The following is a 14,652-nucleotide window of genomic DNA, read 5'->3' as shown; positions in this document are numbered from 1 at the left end:
TATCGAGCCTATCGAGCCAGCATCGAGCCTATCGAGCTAAGAAAAATCTGTCTGTCTAGATAAATAACCATCGAGCTACAGTCTAGTCTCATATCGAACCATTATCGAACCTATCGAGCTATGAAAAATCTGTCTGTCTAGATAAATAACCATCGAGCTACAGTCTAGTCTCATATCGAACCATTATCGAACTTATCGAGCCCTTGTAATATAATACAACATATCCTACCGAGCTCTTATCGAGCTCCTATCGAGCTCATGTCGAGCTCATATCGAGCCATAATCGATCCATCATCGAACTGTTCAAACTACCTTATCGAGCCTACTATCGAACCATAATCGAACCTATCGAGCCACTGGTTCAAACCCATAAAAAATTTCCCACAAAATCGGACAACCCATTCCACAAATCACAGATTCAACAACGATATAAAGCAAATATGGACTTGGGTTCAAGATTTTACCTTAGTTTTTTAAACTTTGAAGGAAATATGCTCCGTGGGTCTCGGGTTTGACAGAAAAATGGGAGTTTGCAGTGGGCTCGAGATCGCCGGAGAAATGGGAGAAGGTGGGGGCTCGACGGAGAAGGTGGGAGCTCGACGGAGATGCGGGCTCGATGGCTCGACGGAGATGGCGGCTCGACGGCTCGACGGAGGTGGGGGTTCGATGGTTTTTGGGGGATTTTTGTGAGACTGAAAGAGAGAGAAACCGAGACTTAGAGAGAGAAGGCTGAGATTGAATGGGAAGGGTATTTTCGGTAGGAGGGAAAAGCTTAGCATTAATTTGAAAATATTATTAATGTTGGGATTTTTTGGTAATATTAGGTATTATTAGAGATAAAAAGTGAAATTTCCCTTTTGGAAAGGAGGCCAAAAACAAAATGGCCTTTTTATATATAATTGTATAAAAAGAATTATTTTTGTTAGAAAAAAAAAACACATCTATTACAATTAAAAATATATATTTTTAAATAGTTTTTGTAAAAAGAAAATGTAATTTTTATAGTTTTTTTTTTCATTTTTAACATGTATTTAGTATTGTAGTGACTAAAAACCACTCAAAGCAAAGGCCCAAATCGAAGTACCATTGTCCAAGTGGTTACAGTAGCCCACGAAGGCACCAATAAACCCCCTTACTTAGTCAGTAGGTAGTTTTTCTACACTAAACGAACCACAACCCATTCAATGATGAGAACAGATCAAGCACGTGGAATAAAACACCATGAGCTGGACCCATCTAACACTAGCCTAAGAAAATTAGGGTGTGATTTGAAAACAAAATATTTGAATTGTTAATGTTGATTGCATTTTTTGCTATCAACCTAATAACAGATCTTAAAGAAAATAAAAAAGATTAACACCAAGATTTTATGTAACTCAGATTATAAAACAACTGTGACAATCAGAATCTCGTGATCCATACGGGGAAAGACCAGGTAAAGCTGTGTAATCCCACACTGCCTGGGGAAGGTCAGGTGTGATGATTCTAAGACTGTGTAGGTATGAGACTACATAGTTGAAGATGACTTAAATGGATTAATGGGTATTACCTATATCAACAAGATGCATCTTCTTTTCGGTAGCCCATCACTTGAGAACTCCAAAGTTAAGTGTGCTTGACTTGGAGTAATCTCAAGATGGTTCCCAGGAAGCGTGCAAGTGAGGACAAAGCACGCTGGAAAGACTCGTGTTGGTTTGTAGGGTCAGTCGTCAATCCAGTAAGCAATCATAGTGACGTGGAACATTATAACAACCCTAGTCCACAAGTCTTTAGTAATGTTGTTTTTGAAGCTTCAGATGACAAACTTTAATGGAGGTTTTCTCAGGAGGCGTATAGAGTGTTCCGGGTACAAAAATTGTGAATCATTTTACAATTTTTCCCTAGCCCTATTTATAGAGTCTGAGGGTCATTAACTCTCTTAATGAGAAGTTATTACAAGAATATTCTCACATGAGTGAGATTAAAAGCCTAATTAGAAAACCTTTATATGACAAAAGTGGCGGTGGGCCCATGCAGATTGCACGGGGCTCGATTTGCAGGTTGCAACCCACTCTTTCAGGGAAGGCATGTCCCTGACACTATTAGAATACAGCTACATGTTTTCCTGTGTCAATCGGTGTTGTGGTAAATACCAATTGTCGAGTATATGAACTCGACACCACTACTCGAGACACCCAAAAAGTTGTCAGACAATCTTGTGGTGGCCCAAGGCTGCAGTGACTGACACCTGATGCTCTCTCCACGCCTGAGGACAAATTCCTAGACCTGGAGGACTATCGGGTCAAGAAGGCGGGAAGACCGCTAGGGTGGTCCTCGGGACGTGGCCTCACTTGGAAACATCCACGCCTAAAAATGGATGACGGCTTATTGAGGGGAGACTACTCTTCGAGGAGCTTGGGCGAGCTCTACAGATCTTTACTCTCTCCCGAGAAGCTTAATTACTTCTCTAATGACTGACACATGTCCAATGATAAAATTACGAACAACAGTTAATTTGATTTAAAAATAATATTTTAACATTTTAATTGTTTGAGTGATTTGTAGTTTTGCAGTTAAAATGGAGGTGGACCCCATTTGTTTTAGGCATTTGTAGAGAACAATGTATTATCTTTTTCCACTTCTAAAAATTATCTCATTTTCAAAAACTGATTTTAGGTTTGTTTTAGAAAACCAATCAAATTTCATGTGGACCATTTATATTATAAGGAGTCAATAACTTAAAATTCTATTTCAATTCCTAACCACTTTTCACACTCATTTATCTAGGCCTAGCCTTAGGGCATCACAATTTCAATCACTCAAGTCAAGCATTACTTTCTAAAAAGTTCTCTAAAATAACTAAAGAGTTGATTACTTAGATCAGACCTTCACCACCTTGCTAAGAGCAACTCCAACAGGAGTTGCTTTAGGAAAAAACTTGTCAGATGTGGGGTATATTAAATGAGGTGGATAGATGATTTTAAAAAAAAATTGGCAACGTTGCCACTGCTGGGCAACGTTGCCTTCAATATATATATATATATATATATTTTATCTGTTTTTTTTTATTGGTTAAGCTTAATAAAAAAAATTGTGATTTGACAACTTAAGCTACCATGCATTGGAGTTGCTCTAAGGCAGCGTTATTTTCCCTGCATTTACTCTTTATAATTTATTCTCCGTTTGATTTGTTTACTAAGTTGATAGAGTCCTTTTCAACTGGCACCACTCTGTGTCCAAAGACTTTCATGGTCTATTTTTTTTTGGTTCTACAGATTATCAGTGCACACGAACAATTATTCCGATCATTGTAGATTTTTCTGTTTACAAGTATCAATTCTAAAAATAGTATTTTTAAAATAAAATATTTCTAAACTCATAAAATTATTAAAAATAAATAAATTAATAATTTTTCTAGAGATTTTTTTAAAATTGCCCACTTTTATCCTTTGGTAACTATTTAACCATAGATAGTCACATATTTTATTTTTATAATTAATACTCATGATTAGATATAGTGACTAAAATATCATTGGTTTATATTTTTAGACTTGTGATTCATATTTATGAACACGTGGTTTACATTTTTGGATTGTAGTTTATGTTTTAAAGTCTAATAGTTTACATTTCAAATGATTGTGGATTATATTTCAAAACCTAAAAATGATAAAAATATGCATTGTGATTAGAAAAGTGAGTATTAATTAACAGTTTTAAATTTTGATGTAAAAATAAAAATGGCTAACTAAAACTGTGTATTACATGTAATTTCTTCGGAAAAAAAAAAAAAATTGCCAAACCTTGTTATTCATTTAAAAAAAACAAAACCTTGTTATTGAATAAAAAAGAAAACTTGACTAACTATGATTCTAAACATGGGTAATTTTTTAATATGCCAACTTTAATAATCCTTACATTTGTATGCCATCAGCCATCTTTGGAGCAAAAATACCTCTCTGATTAAAAAATCATTTCTCTATCTCTCTCAAACTCTCTCAATCCTTCTCCCTTTCTCTATCACAACGGCACCACCACCACCTTCCCACGTTACCAACGACACTGACGCCCCCACCTCCCACCACCATTGAAGTCGCCATTTTCTACCACCATTGAAGCTCTTTCTTCATTTTTTTTTCTAAATTTTAATGATGACAAATTCATTCCAAAACTTAAATTGAAGAAAAGATTGACCTAAGACATTAATGTATGGATTTTGAACACTTGTATGTAAGATTGTTTTAGTTTTGTTTGGCTTTTATTTTTAGACCTAAAACTTAAAAAATTGCAGAAAAACAATGTCTAATGATGCATTAACGATGCATATGTGATGGTGGCTTGAAAACATGGTTTTTAGGCCAAAAATGATACTTAACGATGCATTAACGATGGTGGGATGAAAACATGGTTTTAGGCCAAAAAGCGATGCCTAACGATGCATTAACGATGTTCTGAAATTTGATGAAAACTTTGGTGATGCATAATTTTTCACTTGGATGTCAGCTTGAGGTGTTTTTTTTTATCAATTTTAATTTTTTTTTTTTTTGAGATCTACATGTTTGGAATAATAAAAAAATCCAAATTTTGGATATATAGAACACAAAAGTTTTATTATTACGCAACACAAAAGTTTAATTATTGTGTTATATAATAATTAAACTTGTGTTTTATACATCACAAATTTGGATTTTCAAACATTCCAAACATGTAGATCTCGAAAAAATACCAAAATTGAAAAGAAAAAAAAAACCTCAAACTCACATCCTAGTGAAAAGTTATGCATCACCAAAGTTTTCATCAAATTTCAGCGTAGAGCATCATTAATGCGTCATTTTTTTGTGTGCCTAAAAACAAGTTTTCAAGCCACTATTGTTAATGCATCGTTAATGTACCGTTAATGCATCGTTAGGCATCATTAAGCATCATTTTTTGGCCTAAATTATGTTTTCAAGCCAACATCATTAATGCATCGTTAGGCATCATTTTTTGGCCTAAATATCATGTTTTCAAGCCACCATCGTTAATGCATCATTAGGCATTGTTAAGTCGTTATTGCATCGTTCTTAACATTCTTAATTATGTCTAATGATGCATATGCAATGATGGCTTGAAAACATAATTTTTAGGCAAAAAACGATGTTTTAACGATGGCGGCTTGAAAACATGGTTTTAGGTAAAAAAAACGATGTTTAATTATGCCTAACGATGAATTAACGATGGTGGCTTGAAACCTTGTTTTTAGACCAAAAAAGCGATGTCTATCGATGCATTAACGATGCTCTGTGCTGAAATTTGACGAAAACTTTGGTATTTTTTCAAGATCTGGATGTTTGGAATGTTTAAAAATCCAAATTTTGGATGTATAAAACTCACAATTTTAATTATTATAGAACACAATAATTAAACTTTTGTGTTCGGTAATAATTAAACTTTTGTGTTCTATACATCCAAATTTTGGATTTTTAAATATTCCAAACATGTAGATCTAAAAAAAAATATACTAAAATTGAAAAGAAAAAACACACATCAAACTGACATTCGAGTGAATAGTTATGCATCGCCAAAGTTTTCATCAAATTTTAGCGCAAAGCATCGTTAGACATCGTTTTTTGGCCTAAAATCATGTTTTCAAGCCATCATCGTTAGTGCATCGTTAAGTATCGTTTTTTGGCCTAAAAATCATGTTTTCAAGCCACCATCGCATATGCATCGTTTTTCTGCAAATTTTTAAATTCTAGATCTAAAAAAATCTTATACATGTTCAAAATCCACAAATTAATATCTTAGGTCTATCTTTCCTTCGATTTAAGTTTTAGAATGGATTTTTCATCAATAAAATTACAAAAAATGAAGAAAGAGCTTCAACGAGGTGCTTTAATGGTGGTAGAATATGACGACTTCAATGTTGGTGGGAGGGGGTGTCAAAGGTATTGGCAACGTGGGGAGGTGGTGGTGGTGTCGTAGAGATGGAGAATGAGAGAGGGATTGAGAGAGTTTAAGAGAGATATAAAAATGAATTGTTAATGAAAGTGATATTTTTGTCTAAAAGATGACGAGTAACATACAAATCTAAGAATTATTAAGATTGACATATTAAAAAATGAGTAATGATATGTATACCCAAAATATGCACCCAAACATTACACATAGTGACATATCATTATTTTTTAAATAGTGAGTCTCATTTTTAATAAATGTGATTGACTAGACTAAACTGTCATATAGCTGTGTGTAATATTTTGATGTATATTTTTGGTGCACATATCATTACACTACAAAAAATATGCTATGTTAAGAAGCATAATTAGGCAGAAATTAGATCTCGTAGCCAGTTTTAGGTAAACCTTTACTTTTTTATCTACAATTTTTAAGTTTTAGTATAATACCCACTATTTTAATCAATATACCTATTATACCCCTATAATTGGTGAATACTGTTTTTAGAAGAGTACCATGTGGTCAAGGGTATTTTTAGAATTTTCTATGATAAAAATGGGTAGAACTAAACTAAAATTATTTTGAAGGTAATTTTAGTTAAAAACTCATTAAACTGGCTAATTTTCAACTTATACCGATAATTAGTCAAGCTTCCCAAGAAAATGAATGACCCAATAGAAGTGGGCCTCAAGCCCAGGTCCAATTAAAGAAGAAAGGCGAAATTGGAAATAAAAACATAGCTGAGGGGCTTTATGGGAAAAAAAGATAATAATAGAAGAAGGAGGCTCCCAAGTCCCACATTTGAATTTCAAAAAAAGAAGGTGCCGTTGGCCAACGATCAAAAATCCCTCCCATTTTCATTTATCTATATATATAATACACTCGCACAACATGTTCTTGTAAGAACGTGAAAGTCTCTATCTTTTTTGCTTTCAAATTCGATCGATCGATATACCGTTCAAAGAATCTGAAGATGGAAAAATCAGTGGCGACAACCGTATCGGCCATGGATGCTTTCGAGAAGTTGGAGAAGGTCGGAGAAGGCACTTACGGGAAGGTTTACAGAGCCAGAGAGAAGGCCACCGGCAAGATCGTCGCCCTCAAGAAGACTCGTCTCCATGAGGACGAGGAAGGCGTTCCTCCCACCACTCTCCGCGAGGTCTCCATCTTGCGAATGCTCTCCAGGGATCCTCATATCGTCAGGTTTTAGTCTCTTTTTATTTTTCTTTTTCTTTTTTTTTTCCATTTATTTTTTATTTTAGAATTAGGGGTTTTGATTTTGATGGGTTTTGTCGGAAAGAGAAAATAAATCACATCTTGATCATATTTTGTTTGAATTGAATTAGGTTAATGGATGTGAAACAAGGGGTGAATAAGGAAGGGAAGACAGTTCTGTATTTGGTGTTTGAGTATATGGAGACCGATCTCAAGAAATTCATTCGTTCCTTTCGTCAAACTACAGAGAAAGTTCCTCTCGATATCGTCAAAGTAATAATCATTTCTCTAACGTTTTGATGTATTTTTCGTTTCAGTGAGTGATTAAGTAGATATGAACTTGTGTTTTGCAGACTCTGATGTTCCAACTTTGCAAAGGTGTCGCCTTTTGCCATGGTCACGGGATCTTACACAGGTTAAAATTCATCTCTTTCTTCATATTTCCATTTATTTTCCCTTTTAAGAAGAGAGAACTCACATTTCTGCTCTACTTATCTATGCAGGGATCTTAAGCCACACAATCTTCTCATGGAGCGAAAGACACTGATGCTCAAAATTGCAGATCTCGGGTTAGCTCGAGCCTTCACTGTTCCACTTAAGAAGTACACTCACGAGGTACTACTACTACTACTATTACACTAGTTCACTTCGTAAATTATGTTCTAAATGATAGACTTTGTAACGTTTTGGATTGTTGTTGCAGATATTGACTCTCTGGTACAGAGCTCCTGAAGTCCTTCTGGGGGCTACTCATTACTCAACTGCAGTGGATATGTGGTCTGTTGGTTGCATATTTGGTTAGGAATCTCATCTCTTCTGTTCCCTTCTCTGAATTTTTCTCCATGTATGTAAACTCATTCTTTTATATTATTTGCAGCTGAGCTTGTCACCACACAAGCACTCTTCCCAGGAGATTCAGAGCTTCAGCAACTCCTACATATATTCAGGTTCGTTGCACTCTCTTAGCTTTTGAAATATTTTAATGTTGTTATAATGTCTTGTCGTTTATACTTGCTGCTCTTTTTGGATCCTTTCTGCACAGGTTATTAGGAACACCTAATGAGGAAATGTGGCCAGGAGTAAGTAAGCTAATGAACTGGCATGAGTATCCCCAGTGGAGCCCTCAAAGTTTGTCCAAGGCAGTTCCTAACTTGGACAAGGATGGATTGGATCTGTTGTCGGTAAGTAATGAGATTACATTATATTAATATTGTTGATACCATTTTATTCATACGATGACAAGTTACTCAAATTTGATTATAAACATATTGTCGAACTTTTGCAGCAAATGTTGCAGTATGAACCTTCAAAGCGCATCTCAGCAAAGAAAGCTATGGAACACCCTTACTTCGATGGTCTCAACAAGAATGCTCTATAACTTAACGAAAACCACGAGTGGGATTGGATTGGGGGGTTGCTGCTATTTGGTTTCTAACAGTTTGGGTCGGTTATCCGTAAGCTTTCTGGGGCTGCCGATGTGTTTCGTTTCTAACAGTTCCGGTTGTTGTTGTTGCTATTTGCTTCTCTCAAGCATTATATTCTAGTTACTTAATAGTTGGTATTGTAGGAACTTGATAAAGTGTGTGTAGTACAAGTAATATGCAAATTTTAATTGCCTTAAATTGCGAGACTATTTCATTTTATAGTAAAATGGAAAATACTGCAAATGTAACATGCTCATATTCGTTGAATGGTTAATTATAATTTCTGGTATGGAATTTACAAGCAGAAAACAAAGTCACTGATTGGTAGGAGGTTTGGATACAATTTTATAAATCCAAAAACATAAAAGTTGTGGGCCCATAATAATAATTGATTAGTTACTCATTTTGAAAAACTAAATTCAAAAGCTAAATTACATTTTATACTAGGAAATAGAAAACACAAATTTCACATTTTCTAGTTTTTTTAAAATTGTGCACTGCATATGTTCTTCTTCCCTCTCATATGTTCATCTATATGATTAAAGTATATATATATATATATTTATACGGTCAAATATAAATAAGTTGGGTGCTTGATTTTATTATTATTACAAAAAAAATTAAGCATATATTAATTGGTAATAAATAAATAAGTGTTAGATAAATTTTCCCAGCATGTCACTAATTAGGTGATAAATAAAATAGAATTGAAATATTGATAAAATCAAAATTCTAACAAAATAAATCCAAATTCTTACAAAATTCTATCATAATCTCAATTTTATCATCTTAAAAATTTGAAAACAGTGCAACCTACAAAAATAATGTAAGATGATTTTGAAAATAAAAATCAATATTATAATTTTGTGTTCTAAAATAAAAAACAAGAAAATCATGTTTTCTGATATTCCAAATCATTGTATCATAAAATACTACAAATATCACTTTTTTATATTTTCAGATTTCCTACCAATCACATATTCAATTTTTTAAAACTCAAAAATTGTTTTTAAATATTGAACCAATCACATTTTCAAAATTATGTTTTCAACTATAAATTCAGAAACACAATTTTTGAAAATACAGTTTTCTAATCGTGAACCAATCAGACCCTTAATATTTAGGAGAAACATTTTTTTCTCTATTGAACTCATTCTGGAATTTACAAACATTTACATAGCATGTAGATAAGCCGGTGATTTTGTAAGGACTAAGGGTACCTGTAATAAAACAGCCCTTTCTTTGACTAAGTTTTTTACTTGAGAAATTATAGGAAATAGCCCAAAATAAAGCCATCAAGAAGTTAATGTCCTCATTTTTAAAATTGTAGATAAATGACCCTTTTACATTGTTGATTACCTAAATTGTCATTTTTTATAATTTATTTATTTATTTAAGACTGTATGACTTTAATATAGTGGTATATGTATATTAGTTTTGTTTAATTAGTTTTTATTTTAAAGTTATATTGATTTTTTAAGTTTTTTATAAGTTGTTGGTATATTATTTTCCAATTAGTATATATGTTATTTGTGGTATGGTATATAATTTTTTTTTGTGATATTTAATTTCTGTTTTATTATACATAGTGGTAGTATATAATTTTGTATTATGGTATATACATTTTAATAGTAGTATATAATTTTGTTAGCATAGTATATACATTTTTTAGTAATAATTTTGTAAGTTTTGATGGTATATTATTTTTCAACTCAGTATATATATTTTGTGGTATGGTATATCATTCAACAATTCATACAAAACGAAAAAAAATCAAAATAACTTTAAAATAAAAACTAATTAAACAAAACTAATATACATATACGATAATATTAAAATATTTATAATAAAATAGTAATTTGTTAAAGGGTGTATTTGGTAATATGTGATATTAAATAGATGATTAGGCTATTTTACTACAAAATTAAAAACATGGACATTTACTTATTTTCACACAACATTAAGGGATATTTTGCACCATGCCCTTTTTACTTTAGTCAAAAACTTTATTATTTTTTCCATCGCAAAGTCAAAAACTGACTTCACTATCAACAACAGTGATTCAATTCATCTCCACCCCTAAAGAGCTTCAAAGAATCTGCCAAGATTCTTAATAAAATTTATGACTTCTCCATAAATTTTTTTTACATGTTTTCAATAAATAAAATTTAATTTAATTTTTTTTTCTTGGCTCATGCTCCTCGGCATGCCTTGTTGTTGTGTAGTGTCCAAAAGGACGGACTCAATAGTAGTTGTAGTACCTGAAGCTGCTTGAAATATATGGTCAAAATGCTCAATTATCAGGTCACAAGCCACATGAAATATGTGCACCAGAAAGTGAGTGAAATTGATGCTAACGCATAGGTCCAGAGCATGATAACAGAACATTCTTTCTCTCCTGCTCCAAACAACTGTGTAATGGTTCCTGAGAGGGAAAATCAAAGTTTTAAATTGTCTTATCCACACAAATATATGTTTTGAAGTAAAAGAGTGAGTTTTCATTGTACCTATGTTCATAGCAGGTGGTAATACAAATTGAAGAAGAAGAACAAATTGGTACAATGGTTCAGGCGGCACCAGACCGAAATGAACTGCCCCCTTAACAACTAATATGCCTGTCAAAGGCAGCACTACATAACGAGCTACTACAATGCCAACAACAAGAGATTTCTGCATTCCCGGTCCTCTTAAACCTGAAAAAGACAACAACAAAATTAAACTGAAGTTCTCAGTTTAGTTTTCTTAAATTTAGTTTGCTTCTGTGGTATTAAAACCTCTAAGAAGATTTCCTCCAATTATAAGTGTCAGGGCTGGGATGGCTCCATCCCTACAGAGTTTTGAAGAACAGTTAAGTTGGTTAGTAAGATATAAAAAAAGTAGTTGAAAAAAGGTATGCCAAAATTCCACTACTTTATGGCATTAAACACAGTTTGTACCCCAACAAAATAGCAGAGTCTTGGATCACTCTAAGTGGAGCACCACTTCCTATCAAAGATTTTCGGATTTGAGGAACCACTCCGATCATAAATCCAATAGTCTATATAACAGAAGATAAGGGTAAGATTTGAGAGTCAATAAGTAAATGCTAAATGTACACAAAATTTGCCTACCGCTCCAATAGTTGAAGGGGGCAACAAGGCATTCAGATTAAGCTCTTTAAACAGCTTCGCCAAACGTTGTTTTATCCCTGAACTTTCTGAAATCCCCACCTGCCACTTAGTTCAAGAGGATGAATAACATGATTGACTGTACAAAGAGGAAGCAGAACTAGAAAAGAAGGCTGGTAAGTATTGTAAAACCTTAGCTGAAGATTCATCGTCGTGTATGGTCTTTGGCAGTGCATTTTCATCTGCAACATCCCCAGGTGGTCCTGCCAATTCTGGGGAAGGAAGTAGTAGTGGTTCTTCTAAAGAACCTCCTCCGGTCTCTGATGAAGATGACTCCCTGGAAGACTTGTCGATGATTGGGATTTCTTTTATGCTCCTTGAAGATACGCGGACAATGTTATACACATAAGTCCACAAATATACGGATCCTAGCTGAAGATTTATCATCACACGCATATTAGTATAAACAACAGAGCAAGCCCCTGAACTTGATTTTAATTTTCAGCAAGCATTGTGTTTGGAAAAGAAGTTGACACACTTACTATGACAGATAAATAAGATTAATAGTAAGAAAGATGGTAGACACCCAAGAGAGGTAGCTCAAATGGTCAGGCACCCACACCACAAGTTTTGACTTTGAGGTTCGAGTTCCTCCTAGATAGTAATTGTTATAGTTTTCCGGTTGTAATTTATCTTAATATAAAGCAAACATAGCAGTAAGTTTTTGTTTTTGTTTTGATAAATAGCAGTGACACTCTGAATTTCAGAAAACAAGAATAGATGAAGCAAAGCAGAAAGCAAAAGAAAGAAACTTACAGCCATTGAAAGAGAAACATAAGCCATTCCATAAGTATAGCAGACATCAGGGTCTCCAAAGGGGCTTCCTTTTTCCTTACAAAGTGCTGGGACTATAATGAGGGGCAAGTTCCCCAAATTTCCTGTTTTTTTTTCAATCAAATCAAGACTTAATATCTTGTTTTCTGTAAATAAAAAGTATAAGAGTGAGTGAGTGAGTGAATGGTGTACCTGCAGCACAGCAACCCAAAATGAGGCCTCGCAAGTGTGGAGGTGGTCTTGTAAAGAGGATAACAACCCATCCAAGTAATGAACCAATAATAAATGTAATGAGAACATTCACAGGCATAAACCACCTACACATATATATACACACAACAAATCTGAATCAAATTCACCATTACAAACCAACAAAGCCTATAAAGATTCTTTCTTTTTTCTTGGTTACTTACAACTTGACCATGCTATCATATGTTATCGTATTTGCGAGGCTGGATCCCACAAGCGCAGGACTGAATACATAAAAAACAATCTGTGGTGGTGTAACAATAACACAAACACAAAACAAACATATTAACAACATAACATATTATATATCATAGATAAGGATTTTGACTTACTATGTTCAGATATTTGATGGCATCTTTCCCCAAAATATTAACGCTATCTAAAGCAAGATAGGAACCAAGTCCGGTAAGCAATAGCACTTTCAACACTGGAACAGATGCTGTCACGAACAGCCCCAAAAGCTCCATTCTTTCTCTCCAACTTAGACCTTAGAAGAAGAAGAGATCAAAGCAAAGAGTAGCTAAAAGGGTCTTAAAAGGCTGGTAAGTGATTTAGCATAGACATATAAAACCATGAATGAAAACCACGTGGTGGTAGAGACACCGTTCTGTGCCCAGCTCATAACTCTTCATAATCATTCATAGATGGTAAACAACATACGAACTGGACATACATACATACATACATACATGTCGTTCGAATATAATATCTTATCAAAATCCAATCTTTAAAACTGAAGCTTATTATTTCTACTCATGACCACAAGGGCACGCTTTCTTTGACTCACAAAAGAAAAAATAACTTTTTTTTTCTTCTTTTCTTTCCTTCTAAGTTTCAAGATGTTTATAGATTAACTAAAAAGAGTTTCTCCCGCTATTATCAGATAACCCTGATTAATTACGAGCCTCTCGTCCATATATAAATATATATATATATCTATATGTAAGTTGATCGATAGGGATGCACATTTTTTTTTATGGGACGGGACCCGCGGGGACCGCTCCTAATAGGGTAAGGAATTTTTGTCTAAATGAAGAATAGAGTGGGGATGCAGATAATTTTCGATCCACGAATGTTAAATGGAGCGGGGATAGGATAGTACTCCCGGTTCCAACGGGACCCAATTTAAATTTTTATATATTTTATATTTTTCTTTATGTGTTTTTGTAATATAATAGTAATTTATTATAATATTTTATATTTTATTTAAAATAGTATTTCATATTTAAAATAATAAATATTATACAATATTTTAATTTATATATAATTTGTGATTTTTATTTTAAAATTTATTTTTTAAATAAATGAGTTTTTCGTGAAGATTCTTTGTCTCAATAAGAATTTTTTCACCTCATTCCCAACAGAAAATAAACGAGAATGAAATAGAAACAGTGATTAAAAATATAAATAGAGATATGGACGGAGACAGGGGCACCCTTGCCAATTCTTCCCCGCCCTGTGTGGATATAGCACTAATTTAGGCTGTCACATTGTGATTTTACAGCTGTATACACATATAGATACTATCCCTATAATTATTTGAATTGATATTTATATATATAGTTTCCTTTCACATGTTATTAACTTTAGAGAATCAATACCTTGTAAAAGCTATATATATTGCAACTTTCTTGACCCCGCAAATTGGTACGGTTTTCAATCATTATGATTTGTTAAATCACCTGCTTGTGGAAATTCGTTAAAAATAACATATCAAATATATTGAAGGAAAAAAAAAGTACTATACTTTGGACATTTTTTTCCATTAACTGTTTAGAGTGTTTTAAAAAATTTATTTTCAAATCTTATATTTTGTAAAATTATTCAAAAACTCATAAATTCAATTTTGATAAGAAAAAAATTAAATATAACAACACAGTTTTTAAATATAATAATTTTATTTTTGTTCT

General features: G+C 33.2%; 2 protein-coding genes across 3 annotated transcripts; one reads left to right on the top strand and one right to left on the bottom strand.

Annotated features, from left to right (window-relative positions):
• Positions 1-6,750: 6,750 nt before the first annotated feature.
• LOC133804606 (cyclin-dependent kinase B2-2-like) lies at positions 6,751-8,841 on the top strand. The gene is made up of 8 exons (XM_062242750.1): positions 6,751-7,116; positions 7,260-7,401; positions 7,482-7,543; positions 7,632-7,743; positions 7,832-7,925; positions 8,006-8,075; positions 8,171-8,309; positions 8,414-8,841. Exons 1-8 carry the CDS (start codon positions 6,887-6,889, stop codon positions 8,504-8,506), a joined length of 942 nt encoding a protein of 313 aa, XP_062098734.1. The 5' UTR covers positions 6,751-6,886; the 3' UTR covers positions 8,507-8,841.
• A 1,696-nt stretch (positions 8,842-10,537) lies between these two features.
• Positions 10,538-13,628, bottom strand: LOC133804605 (protein PIN-LIKES 3-like). Of its 2 annotated transcripts, none has more exons than XM_062242748.1 (10): positions 13,075-13,628; positions 12,907-12,986; positions 12,686-12,810; positions 12,476-12,597; positions 11,852-12,091; positions 11,663-11,767; positions 11,489-11,589; positions 11,327-11,379; positions 11,060-11,245; positions 10,538-10,977 (listed from the first exon to the last, which is right to left on the bottom strand). In XM_062242748.1, exons 1-10 carry the CDS (start codon positions 13,207-13,209, stop codon positions 10,853-10,855), a joined length of 1,272 nt encoding a protein of 423 aa, XP_062098732.1. In that variant the 5' UTR covers positions 13,210-13,628; the 3' UTR covers positions 10,538-10,852. The 2 variants fall into 2 exon arrangements, with proteins under 2 accessions (XP_062098732.1, XP_062098733.1); XM_062242749.1 differs by having other exon boundaries at positions 11,663-11,761.
• Between the last annotated feature and the right edge of the window lie 1,024 nt (positions 13,629-14,652).

Source organism: Humulus lupulus, chromosome X (assembly GCF_963169125.1).
Source record: "Humulus lupulus chromosome X, drHumLupu1.1, whole genome shotgun sequence".
Classification (NCBI taxonomy): Eukaryota; Viridiplantae; Streptophyta; class Magnoliopsida; order Rosales; family Cannabaceae; genus Humulus; species Humulus lupulus.
The sequence above is the reverse complement of the archived record's forward strand: the minus strand, read 5'-3'. Positions and strand labels throughout refer to the sequence as shown.